Consider the following 13,917-nt stretch of genomic DNA (forward strand, 5'->3'; position numbering starts at 1 on the left):
GGCACTGCCGGCTGCCTGGGCAATCTGCAGTGGGCCGTGGAGGTGGTGAGTGGCCCTGCGGGTGGGTGGGGTGGGGGAGTGGGGTGGGGCAGGGTGGGGGGTGGGGTGAAGGCAGTATGGGGGCAGGGCGGAGCAGGCAGGACAGGGGCGGAGCAGGCAGGACGGGGACAGGGCGGGGGTGGTTTGGGGGCACTCGGTCTCTAAAAGTTTCACCATCACTGATCTATGCTAAGAAGCCCTCAGCATAACAAACACAATTGCATAAGGCAGCTTTTGCCCTGGTCTGTGCCTCCTACACATACCTCTTCCTACGGCAGCTTAAATGTTGAGGTCAGTGTGAAGGGCTTACTCAAGAACAAATGAGGTCTTTCTTCTGAACAAAACAACAATCATTGCACCAGACTGTGTATGGATCTTTCCTAATTTGATACACCGAGGTTACCGTATTTTCCGGCGTATAAGACGACTGGGCGTATAAGACAACCCCCCAACTTTTGAGATGATTTTCAAGATTTTTCGTCTTATACGCCAGAAAATCAGTGAGCCCGGGAAGGCACGCCCTCCCCTCTCACTGTGGAGGAAGCAGGGCAGGCTGGCGTCTGGCGGGAGCCGGTAGGGCAGTCCTGCGCACGTGCACGCGTGCAGGACTGCCCTGCCGGCTCCCGCCCGACGCTCTTCCCTCTTGAGGCAGCATCGCTCCCCGGCTCCTAAGGAGTCCTCGGGGATGCTGCCTCAAGAGCCATGGCAGGCGCCTCACGCTCTTCCCTCTTGAAGCAGCATCGGCGGAGCCATCCGGCGTCGGGCAGGAGCCGGCAGGGCAGTCCTTCCCTCTTGAGGCAGCATCCCCGAGGACTCCTTAGGAGCCGGGGAGCGATGCTGCCTCAAGAGGGAAGGACTGCCCTGCCGGCTCCCGCCCGACGCCGGACGGCTCCGCCGATGCTGCCTCAAGAGGGAAGAGCGTCGGGCAGGAGCCGGCAGGGCAGTCCTGCGTGTGCGTGCGTGCGTGCGCAGGACTGCCCTGCCGGCTCCCGCCAGATGCCAGCGTGCCTTCCCGGGCTCACTGATTTTCCGGCGTATAAGACGACTGGGCGTATAAGACGACCCTCCAACTTTTGAGGTGATTTTCATGGGTTAAAAAGTCGTCTTATACGCCGGAAAATACGGTATCTCCAGTCATCTGAGAGGTCACCCAGCAGCAGCCCTTAGACAATATACCACATCTAACCCCAATGCTATAGTCTGTTGTATCCATAAATTCAAGATGAGAAGGTAACACAATAAAAGAATCCTGAGTGGTTAAAATGGATTATATCAATGCTTGTGGGATATATGGATTTTGTTTTAAACTGTTTTGTTACATACAGTATGAGATGAATGCCATGTTACTAGCTCTTGATATGCCATGCTTTCAAGATGGTATCCATTGCTATGGAGGTACAATCAGAATATTGGTTTTGGTTTTAGTCAACAGACACAAGAAAGATATTAAAAGGCATGTCAAAAGTGGTCATGGAGATCAGCAAATCAAAGTCTTTGGAATTCACCTTGCACTCCCTTCCCTGTCTTGTTGATAGTTTTCTTTCATTATTTTATATAAGTTTTTTTCCTCCTTTTCAAACAAATTGGCATTTCCTCACAGTCAATATTTATTCTGAAGTTTCAACATGTCTGTAATCATTTAGAAGAGCCTGTTAAATATTTTTTAAACAGGTAGCCTCAACTGGACAGGAAACACATACATACATCAAAGTTTTTAGTCGAAACAAATAAGTTTAAAGAACAGTATCAGGATCAAGAGGAAAGCCAGCTTAACTTCTTGAAAAACATGTCAGCCCTCTTTATAGTTGACTCATTCGGCATGCAATGCCATGGTTTGTTTTAACCATGGTTTCTCGAGCAAGCCAACATGTCTTTATGCGTTCATCATTTTAAACCATTTTAGCCATTACTGAGTGTTCTCAGTGGTTGTGTTCTAACAGTATGCTCTGTCAACATGAAGCAAATCTTATTAAGCTCAGCAGTAAGTGAATCACTAGTTTTCAGATGAATTGAATGATCATATATAAAGTCCAAAGCTATTTTGTTCTAACAGAAACAACTTGACTTCTGATATGCTGGATCTTATACACGTAGCCCTTGATTAACAATTACTTGTTCGGCAACCATTCAAAGTTATGACAGCATTGAACTAGTCGTCCTTATGATTGGTCCTTGAAGTTCCATCTGTCCCAGCACCCTGTCACATGATTGTTATCACATAATAATAGAAATTCCAGTTCCAGTTATCACCAGTATATCAGGTCTGTAGCTATTAAAAAAGTGACAGTGCTTAACTATGGAAATCTTGACTTGCTGCTTATTGCAGTTGAAATGTAACTTTTTTTTAAAAAACAAACACCTATATTTGGAATATTATATAACACCATAATTCCAACTAAACTATGGAGTTTATGCCACAATTTAAAATTTTCTTACCTTAATCGTGCTATCTGGCAAAAACTGACGAAATCAATCAGTAAAAGAAGGACTAAGGGTGACATGATAGCAGTGTTCCAATATTTCAGGAGTTGCCAGAAAGAAGAGGGAGTCAAGCTATTCTCCAAAGTATCTGAAAGGTTGGACTAGAGCAGGGCTTTTCAACCTTTTCACCCACTGTACCACTTTTAGGATATGGCAACATCTGAGTACCACCAGTCGCCTAGCAAGGTGTCAAAAACTTGATGACCAAAAAAAGGAAAAAAGTGATGAAGTACAGGTAGTCCTCGACTTACAATACTTCGCTTAGTGACCTAAGTTACAATGGCACTGAAAAAAGTGCCCCCACAGGCCACAGCCAAGCAAGTCACCTGCCTGCCCGCCCGGCGGCACTCTTCCTCTTGTCCAAGGTTTTCATTGTTGTGAGCATTTCTGTTGAGGATCGGCAGCAGGGGTGGGGTGGGGTATTTGGTTTTTATTTTCCCCCCCCCTTTGCTGGGTGGTTGCAGCAGGTTTTGGTCACTTCACATGACCCTGGGACACTGTGACCATCATAAATATGAATCAGTTGCCAAGCATCGGAATGTAAATCACAAGACCCTGGAGATGCTGCAACATTCCAGCTGATCGGTGCTTCTTCTGGGCTCAGCAGAAGCGGCAGGATCAGCGCCGAGCTCCAGCTGGAGCCTGGTGCTGATCCTGGCGCTTCCGCTGAGCCCTGACAGCCTTGCATCTCCAGCTGTCTCTCGCTCAGGCCTGTGCGGTGCTGCCACCGGTTCAGCTCATTCCCCTCTCCACTACCACTTTTCTAGGATGGTCGCGTACCACCTGCCAGGTGCCAATGTACCACAGGTGGTACCCGTACCACTGGTTGAAAAGCCCTGGACTAGAAGACCTCCACGTTCCTTTCCAATTCTGTTATTCTGTTAATGGTTGCAGGATGTGGGTGTGACTAGTCTAGAGAAAAGAAGGATTAGGGGGGTGACATGATAGCAGTAATCCAGTATTTGAGAGGCTGCCACAAAGAGAAGGGGGTCAACTAATTTTCCAAGCACCAGAAGGCAACACAAGAAACAATGGATGGAAACTAATCAAGGAGAGAAACAACCTGGAATTAAGGAGAAACTTCCTAACAGTGAGGACAATTACCCAGTGGGACAGCTTGCCTTCAGAAGTTGTGGGTGCTTCATCACTGGAGGTTTTTAGGAAGAGATTGGACAGTCACTTGTCTGAAATGGTATGGGTCTCCTGCTTCAGCAGGGGGTTGGACTAGAAGATTTCCAAGGTCCCGTTCTGACAGATTGATTGACTACAAATTTTATCAGAAATAAAATTGTATTTGAGGTTGATCTAGTCCAGGGGTAGGCAACCTTGGCTCTTTTATGACTCGTGGACTTCAACTCCCAGAATTCTTGAGCCAGCCATGCTCGGGGAAAGAGAGAGCTTTCCAAGCTGAGCTATGCAGGCTCAGAAATTCTGGGAGTTGAAGTCCACGAGTCATAAAAGAGCCAAGGTTGCCTACCCCTGATTCCAGTTTGAGTATTTAAATGGTAATTAAAGATCCTTTTCCAATGCTCTGGATTGGTATCACTACTTTTTTTTAAAAAAGCTGGATCATTTCTTCATTCCAACTACAAACATTCATACGGCGTAAAACATAAAGTGCAAAAGGAAATTTAAGAAGCTCTTCCTTTTCGAATGGCTGGTGCTGTAAAAGCGGTGAATGAAGTATTCAGCACTTCTCGGTTGATCAAATTAACCTTAAATATCTTGTCAAGGGTTGCACTGACAATGTTACAAAACCAGCGTTTTTTCTTTCTTTCTTTCTTTTTTAAAAAAACTGAGCCATTGAGGATATACTTGTTGCTATTGCTATGGTTACAGTATTTAAATGTAAATACTGGATGAACCACTAGAACTTCCTAAATACCTTTGGCGTTTCCCTGGCACTTGAAGCTATTTAAGTAATCACTTGCTCATCTTTTATCCTTCTTAGACGATCCACGTACTACAGAAGCTCAAGGCTGAGGCATCGCGAAGAATGATTCCATAAATAGTTGCATTTGCTATAGTAACCACAAACATCAAAGACAAAAAGCAACATCTGTATTAAAATAGCAAGCTCTGGGAATGCCAAAATTGCCTGAAAATCATAACAAAATTTAGCTAGTTCTTCACATCTTTAAAATTCAGATTTAATCATGATGATGGTGGTGGTGGCGGTGTTGCGATGCCTTAATGTCTCCCCTGAAAACAGAATCAAGACACACGAATCTCCCTCTTCTCCTCAAGAATGAATTATCAATTTTTTTTATTAGGAAATTTAATAAAGGGATAAAAGGATCAGCACTCGTTTGGAAGATGAACATTTTGGCAAACATGTTTTTGGTGCTATTTGGAATTATTTGAATAAATAGACCAGGAAATAGATAATTAACTGTTATGAACATTCCTCTTATAATACCATGTTAATAAAATAATTCATCACTGCTGATGTTCACTGGTTATTTATTTATTTCCATTGCCAATGGGTGATTTATTTATTTTTATTTTTTTAGATAGATTGCCTAGATTTGTTTTGTTATTTTGGTTTGTTGTTGTTGTTTTTTATTGAAAAGTGCCCTAATTATCTTGGGCAAAAGGCTGGACAAATATGTATTTAAAAACAAATAAATATTTGAAATTGGTCTTATTACATTCTAAGAGACTTAGATGTCTGTAAACATGCATACCTCTTAAGGCTTTTTCCACTGTGGCCTTAAGCAGCTTGGCTCCCTTGCGTAAATAGGCTGGAAATGAAGTCAGCTTAAGAAACCTCTTTCCAGATTTCAGCCCTTTCCTGTGCTTTGGCTCTCAGGGATAGCCTGGGATTCTGTCTTTACCCCTCCCACTGTTGTAGGAAGGCAGCCACCAATTGCATTCCTCTTCATGTATGGGTCTTTGAGGACATGTGGCTTTCATTGATAAGCCTTTACGTCAGGCCTCCTCCGTTGACGCTGCCTTCTACCTGGCACTTCCCCTTTGACGTGTTCGTCAGTGGCATGGTCTCTAAGCCACAACAAAAGTAAGCATGTTCGATTCTCCTTCCTCTCCCTGGTGTTAGAAAGTGAAATTAACAGAACTCTAGTCAATTTCGCCTGCTTTTGAAACGGCATTTTATTAAACTTCAGTGATGTTTCTTGTCAAAATTTAAGCGAAATGAAAATTCAGCGAACTTGTTAACAACAACAACAAAGCACATTCTGTGATTATTATTTTAAGTCTAGTGTTTCACCAATTCCAACAGTCCAATTCTTTCTACTTGGTCTTTTGGTTTCTTTCTACAAAACTCGTAACTGATCTCAGGTCACGGAATGGAAGAGAAACAAGGGAAAGAGAAAAGAGCCTAACGGCATTTCCAGCCATTTCGCTTAGTCTGTTTCCCTCCCCCCCATGAAAGAATTACAAGCACTAAGGTTCATAGTCTTCTACTGTGAAAACAAAGGAAAACAGAGAGATTCACTGGTCAAAGTTCCTTCAGCCCAAGTTCCAAAAGTTCCTGGCAGCTCAAGACAAAATAGCTTTGGAAGGCAACATCCAGAGAGGATGGGAACATTCCTTTCACATTCATAAATAGTCATCTTCAATTAAGTGAAATGAAACAGGTGAATCAAACAGTACAATCTCTACCGGCTGGCATACTTAGACCTGGAAAAGACTATTGGAAGGCCACACCTGGAATACTGCATCCAGTTTTGGTCACCACGATGTAAAAAAGATGTCGAGACTCTAGAAAGGGTACAGAGAAGAGCAACAAAGATGATTGGGAGACTGGAGGCTAAAACATATAGGGAACGTTTGCTGGAATTGGGTATGTGTGTAGTCTAATGAAAAGAAGGACAAGAGGTGACATGATAGCAGTCTTCCAATATCTCAGGGGCTGCCCCAAAGAACAGGGAGTCAAGCTATTCTCCAAAGCACCTGAAGGCAGGACAAGAAGCAACAGATGGAAACTAGTCAAGGAGAGAAGCAACCTAGAACTAAGGAGAAACTTCCTGACAGTTAGAACAACTAACCAGTGGAACAACCTGCCTCCAGAAGTGGTGAATGCTCCAACACTGGAAGTTTTTAAGAAGAGACTAGCCAGCCCTTTGTCTGAAATGGTATAGGGTTTCCTGCCTGAGCAGGGGGTTGGACTAGATGACCTCCAATGTCCCTTCCAACTACTTCTTCTTCTTCTTCTTCTTCTTCTTCTTCTTCTTCTTCTTCTTCTTCTTCTTCTTCTTCTTCTTCTTCTTCTTCTTTTTCTTCTTCTTCTTCTTCTTCTTCTTCTTCTTCTTCTTCTTCTTCTTCTTCTTCTTCTTCTTCTTCTTCTTCTTCTTCTTCTTCTTCTTCTTCTTTTGGAGAGATGGCTAGTGGCCCATATGGACATACTTGTGCTGGAACAAGCAGCTCATATACAGTAACCCTTAGTGTTAATCTATCATGAGAGATACAAGAGAATGTAGAAGAATTTCTCAAACCGTGTGTGCATGGATCTATGAAGTAACCCTTTACTGTCAAGCCATTTCAGCATCTTAAATCAATCTTGGGCATTCAGACTAGCTGTGGGGCTTCACTATGCTTGGAATTCTTTCAGAGGGGAAAAGAAATTAAACAAAATGGCTGGGCACGCACACGTGTGTTGAGAAAACAGGGAGCAGCTTCCAAAAGCAGCCACATCAACCCAGGAAAAGATGTGTTTTAAGTATTGTTTAAAAATATTCATAACAGCATTTCACATAGTCCTAAGCAACTGTTTTGAGGGATTTGCCCAGCTTCAAATTTCATTCCATGCCAATTCACCTGTAACAGTCATCTATCTTCTGTTAGATATTTTCTAGCTCCTCTTTTGTTGTTTACCTATGAGTGAATAATTTGGCAGAGGAGAAAAATGACCTAAAATTATTGATGAAAGTTTGAAGATTTTTATTAATTTTGAAAGAAAATGTAATAACCCAAATCCTGGCTTTAAAATAGGTAAAAGACTTGGTTGTTTGAACAGGCCGGGCTGGACTGAGGGATTGGATTTTAGAGTTAAATTTTAAAAAATTTAAATTTTAGAATGTATTTATTACTTAGGGCTATTGATTTAATCTTATTTTAATTTTTATATCTTGTGTGTTGTTAGTGTTTTTGCCCTGTACACCGCCCCGAGTCCTTGGAGAGGGGCGGTATATAAATCTAATAAAATAAAATAAATAAATAAAAATAAAAGTTAATATTTCATTTTGCTCACATACTATATCACAGTAAAGGATATAATGCATTGGGAATTTTGTTGTACTACATCATATATGATGCATTTTATTGAAATGATCATAGTTTGATTTCTGACTTTAGTTCTAGTAATAATATAAGGCCAAACATAAGGAAAATAATAACAATAATAGCAAAATATTTAGGTAAGTTTAAGCAGGAGTTGGGAGCAAAGGTCAACTGAATCTTTTCAGTCAATCAGAATTTTCCACCTAACTTAAATGGATCTAGTTTATTTTGATCTTATAATGATATTGAATATAAAGTCACATAATACACTTTTAAATCATATTTCCATATTTACTAAAATAAAAAAAATACAGTCAATTGTACCAAAACAAGAGAATATTTATAGCTTAGGGTTGACTGTGGGGTCCTCGGTACTCTCTGAGCTTGATTGTTTTCTTGCATTATCCACCTAGGTAATATCATCAATTCTAGAAGGGAATGAGATTTGCAAAACAAAAAACAACCAAGCTCAGAGAGCACCAAAGACAGCCAATTTTTACAAGTTCCCTTAATTGTAATAGTAAAATACTATTATACTATGTAGTATGGTAACCTAAAATATTTTATTGCCCCATCCTATGTATTTCAGCTTATCAGCAGGTAGCAATTCCTCTCTTTTCAGAGCTGGATAGCTGGATGGGTGCTGTTGTTTTTTTAATGTTTGGATGCCTTTGAATGAGCATTGACTCCTGGTGACTGTCTGGATTAGCTCCTGCAGTTTTCTTGCCAAGGATTTTCAAAAATGGTTTGTTTCCTGCCCAGGGCTGAGAGAGAGTGACTGGCACAAGGATACCTAGCTGGTTTCATGCCCAAGGTGGAACTAGAACTCATGCCCGCCCCCCATCTTCTACTCTGATGCCTTAACTATTGCACAAACTGGATCTCTTATTTGGTACATTAATTCCATACTATGTTTTTTTAGCACCACATACTTCCTTCCATGGAGAAAGCAGTATCAATCCTTTAAAAGCATCCTAGCTTGCTTTGTGTATCCAAGATCTATGAATCATTTATACAGAAAAGAGTCTCTGTGTGCAGATGTAGACCTCCAGGAAGAGAAACATTGTCTATGCAAATCCTCTATGGGAAAATTAATAACAAGAAAGAGCAAGCCAAAGCAAGTGAAAATACACATGTACACACTTATAGGTGTATTTTCTATACTGTGCATTATGTAAGAACTGCTGGATTGGTTTATCATGCTAAATGTCTGATTTAGAATCGGCAGGTTAAGAGTGCTGAAGGGTTTAGTGTCCTGACAACTCTTTAATTAGCAGTCACTGGATCCTTCACTTAAGAAGGCATAAGCTACTGGACTGTTGTCATACTTCAAGGGTTTTAGAAGGTTGGAAAGCCCACAGAACAAATCCAGAGTCTGTGGTTGCTGGAGATATAATGAACAACGTACCATTTTCCCATTAGAAGCAAAATCAGACTTTTGCTGCGTTTCAGTGGTGATGCAAGAGTAAAACAGCAACAACAACAACAACAACAATCTGCCAAAGAGAAGCCAAGCAGGATGGGTGAAATAAATAAAGAAGATGTTGAAAAATATTTGGAGAACAATCCACAATTTGCCAAGGAGTTCTATGATAAAAGGCTTCGCCCAGAAGCATTAACAAACCTCTTCAGAGTCAACCCTGAGGATCTGAAGGAAGGGGTCTCCTTCAAAGAGATGACCAAGTTAGAAGAATGTGAGATACTTTTTGAATTGCTTTCCGAAATCCAGGATGATGAAGCTTGCATGGAAAAGATCTCACATAAAGTCCTGCAAAGGTTGGCACAGTTACTGGCAGCTGACAAGTGTAGCATGTTTATTTGTCGTTCCCGCAATGGTGCCCCAGAGTTAGCTTCCAGAATCTTTGATGTCACCCCTACTTCCAGTTATGATGACAATTTGGTGAATCCTGATAGAGAAATTGTTTTTCCTCTGGACATCGGGATAGTAGGTTGGACTGCTCATACTAAGAAATCATTTAATGTTCCAGATGTAAGGAAGGTGAGTAAGAGCTTTTTCTGAGTTGGAGAATGGATAAAGTCGTTTTATGATCTGGAATTGGGTAAAGACTTTTTAAAATTGGAGGCATAGAACTATAGACACTTCCTTAAATGTGCCAAGTCCCTGAAATGCCTGGCACAACATTTATTTATTTTTTTCAAATAGAAAATTATTTAACAATTCATATTCTTCAGCATCTTAAAATATATCATTTTAGAGCATTATTTCAACTATGGAAAGAAAAGGGAAGAACCTGTTATTTCTAAAGCAAATCCACATCTGAGATAGTTGAAGTTCCTGCCTAATGCCCCTCCTGATTTCAAACTGGGCTGAAATTAGTCTTATTTATTTAACAACACACAGATATCGGTTTCTGTATAATTTGAGAAGATTGCCCTATTTTACTTAGAGGGAATTCCCTATATCATGAATATTAGAAGTACTGTGCTAAGTCGAATGAGAAAAGATTGTTTTTGATCTCCTTGGTCTATTCTCCTGTAATCTACTTTATGAATTAAAAGGATTATCTACCAAGCTCCCTTGTTGATAGCAACAGGCAAGGCATCAAATATTGCTTGATATTTCTCTTGCAGCATCTAGGTTGATTTTTGTGCTGGAGAGAGATATTTGACTAAAACAAACCACAATGGGCCAATTCTAGTCTTTGACTATGATAAAGATTGATTGACTCACAAGAGGCCTGCGGCTCAAATAATCTAATTCCAGTCTGTCTGGTATGTTCTCCTCTCCCATTATTTCTGAACCAGGAGCATAATCCATTAAGAATTTTCTCTTGGGGAAACCCACTGAAATAAATAAGAAGTGTAGCGTTAAACCGGGATCTACAATATAATCTGCTTCCTGGGTATCATCCTGAATTGCAGCCAAAATGAATACAGCAGTTTTGATTTTCATACTAAGTCTGCTTTGTGGGTCTGGAAGAAATTTATTGTAGAATTTTAAATCCTGACATCTAGTCCTTGCCTTTCCTTTCTGTGGGTGAACTGGCAATCAGTCTGATCCGTTTGGTCAGGCATATCTAAAACTAATCCTGAACAAAATTAATCTATCTATTTGATGCAGCCTATTAGTTTGCCTTTTTTTTTCTTTTTAAAAAAACAGTTTCATGTAATTTTTATTGATACACTGGGATTTCTCTAGTCTGCTTCTCTATCCTCCAATTTAAAGGACATCACTTTGGGAACATGTCCCTATGAATTTTTATTGTATTTTACAGATTCTCCTACAGAAAGTGTGTATCTTTTGAACTAAGTGTAAAGAGTTGGATTGTTTGATTCTACCAAGAGTAAGAAAGAGGTCTTAGTAACTAATGTAACCTATGAACATTATAGTACCACCTCTGTCTGCATATCCAATCCCCAATGCAGATTTTGAATATAATTTTTAGACTAAATTTTTAAATTTAAAATTTGAACGTAATATTGGCATCCATTTACTAATCTCTTCCTTTTGATATGATCCCTTCCTGTTGACATAATCCTGCACTTCTGAACTGTTTCACTATTATAATTTTGTTATAATTTTGAAACCACCGCTATTCATACCAATAATGTCCTATCTTAAATATTTCATTCTTCAGTCAAAATTCCCTCTGCCATCATCATCACATTTACATAAGGGAATTCTGAAAATATAGCTTCTTAATTAGCATCATCACTGGAAATAAATTTTATTAAGAACCGCTTGGTTGAAATCACTTTCTAAAAAAAAAAGAATCTCTATGTAATTCATATGCATATGTTTCGAAGAAAGACATGCTTTTGGTTAAGCACAGAGCATTTTCATACATTTCTTGTATCACCGATGATTACATTATGAACTATTAAAAACACAGCAGGGACACCAGAAATTTAACTCCATCCCCACTTTTTCTGGGAGCAGGGTGAGTGGACATACTCTAAAACCAGTGGCAATTTGGAGCAAAACATTGATTGGATGATATTCTCTGTGTCTTCCGATTAATCGTTGGAGGGAAACAAGATAACCTCTGATTGCATAATCTCTGTAGGTGGCATGTATCTTCCTCAATCTCAAATCCCCTACCAGAGGCCTGGGAGTTTGAGAGTTCTGTGCAGTATGTTAGCTATTTCTAGCACTGCAGTCTTCCGGACCCATTGTTCTGATACTGTTTCTGGGATCTGTTGGAGATACAATCTCAGCTTAGCCCCAAGTGCTCCTATCACCACTGGGACCACTTTGATTTTTTATTTTCCACATTCTCTTTACTGCCTCTTTCAGGCCATGGTACTCCTCCAGCTTCTCATACTCCTTCGTCCTATCATCACTGCTCTGTCTCTATCTCCCCCACTCTCTCTCTCTCTCTCTCTCTCTCTCTCTCTCTCTCTCTCTCTCTCTCTGTGTGTGTGTGTGTGTGTGTTGTGAAAAAAGTATGTTGTTTCCGGATGATTAGAATGCAGCATCTTATTTGAGCAGGAGATCATGAACCATAGTTTATATGATGTGAAATTAGCCGGACGAACAGTAATATTAAACTTTTAGAGCTAACACAAAACCATTTTAGGAAGCTCTCCAGAGATAAAGCCATTCGTCTCCAAAATCAGCTAAGTTGTGGATGTGGGAGCTCCTCCTGTGTGTTTGTTTGGTTTCTTCCCTTGTGCTCAACTTGGAAATCCAGAAATAGCTGAACTGTATCTCCTACTCTCTGCTTTTGCAGTATGTAAAAAACCTGACATTGCACATTGATTTGATAATTTCCTAGTGTGGGAGACCATGCGTAGCCTCCAAAACTTTACTCAGATCAGTTTTCTATATCTCTTAATGGCCATATGGGTTTTTACAGACCAGGTATGGTAATCCTCTCAGGAGGAGAACGGGAAGCATTATACTTAAGAACCCCCTTTTTAACAAAACCAATGCTGAAATCTCATAAGAAATGCCCTTTCTTAACAAAGGAAGATTAAATTTGCAGCAACTCCAGTTTTACTGCATGAATTACAGGAATTGGACTCTACAAATCTGCATAACAAATTGATGATAGAAACCCAGAAAATTTTAGATCTTTCCAAAGCAGACCTCATACACTGTATGTTAAACTCAGAATAATCCTTTACGTTTAAGCAGATACATCTTAATGGTTTTTCATACTGTCCATCCTGGCCTAATTAGTTGCATTTCAAAATAAAATTCCCTCCCTCGACCCTTGGAAGGAGTGGGAAGTGTATCAAAAAAAAGCAAGATTGTGGCCATAACTGCACAAGTGAAGCTCCTTTTAATATTACTGCTTTTTAGCCTCCTGTAATGTGTAAACCCACAACTTCACTCAGGCTAAATCATCATTTAATAATTTCTTCTGGTTTAGGATTTAAAAATGGCTATTTGGTGAGGTTTCCTGGGCTCCACCCAAAGCTTTGCTATACGAAGTTGGTTATTCTCCTGAAGTAAGCGAATCTTCCTGGAAACGGGAAAGAGAGTGTTCTCATAATAACAGCATTATTTCCACTTCTTGTTTTTCAGGGAAGCAATAACTCCCCTTCAAAGTGGGTGTGGTGTGGCAGAATTGTCCTGTGGGAATCCCTTATGGCTTTCAGGGTGCTTTTTCCACAGCTGACTGGATATGAGACCCTGTTCATTAAGCTGAGCTTTAGGGATCATTTGGGATTGTTGCTGTTGTTGCAGCCTTTCTGCTGCATGGCAACCTCCCTGCCTGAGTAACTTGATTCCATTTCTGGGTTGGTGATGGAATTCCCTACCTGTCTTCTCTGGGAATGGGATCTGAGATAGTTTGGGAGTTCATGGCTATCATGATGCCATGGGGTATTCCAGATCATCCACAATCTGATGATCTGACAGATATTCCTGTTGGAGCAGTGGTTATATGATCTGAAATGGGGGTGTTCTTGACGTCTCCCTTCTCATGGTCAAATCACACCCTGATTAGCATTGGATTCTCTAGAGCAGGAGTGTCAAACTGCTGGCCCACGGGCCGGATGCGTCACGAGGAAACTGCGCCCACCCCATTGCCAGCAACGGGGGGAAAGTTCCAGTAGGTCGTGCGATGTCATGTTATGTCGCGCGACATCATATGATGTCGTGAGTTTGACATGTCTGCTCTAGAGTCACTGTCCACTGCAGGGAGGCTGGACCCGCTAGATTGGTCTGTCCCAGTGACTGATCGA

General features: G+C 40.8%; 1 protein-coding gene across 1 annotated transcript in view; it reads left to right on the forward strand.

Annotated features, from left to right (window-relative positions):
• Positions 1–9,280: 9,280 nt before the first annotated feature.
• The window catches only part of PDE6C (phosphodiesterase 6C), a gene marked incomplete at both ends in the record, with an annotated part of 44,343 nt that continues 39,706 nt past the window's right edge, over positions 9,281–13,917 (forward strand). Inside the window, one exon of the mRNA XM_083363320.1 lies at positions 9,281–9,760. Within this exon, the coding sequence (XP_083219446.1) occupies positions 9,281–9,760 (480 nt within the window). The remainder of the gene's footprint in view (positions 9,761–13,917) is intronic.

The sequence above is a fragment of the Vipera ursinii genome (assembly GCF_947247035.1).
Source record: "Vipera ursinii genome assembly, chromosome: 5".
NCBI classification, from domain to species: domain Eukaryota; kingdom Metazoa; phylum Chordata; class Lepidosauria; order Squamata; family Viperidae; genus Vipera; species Vipera ursinii.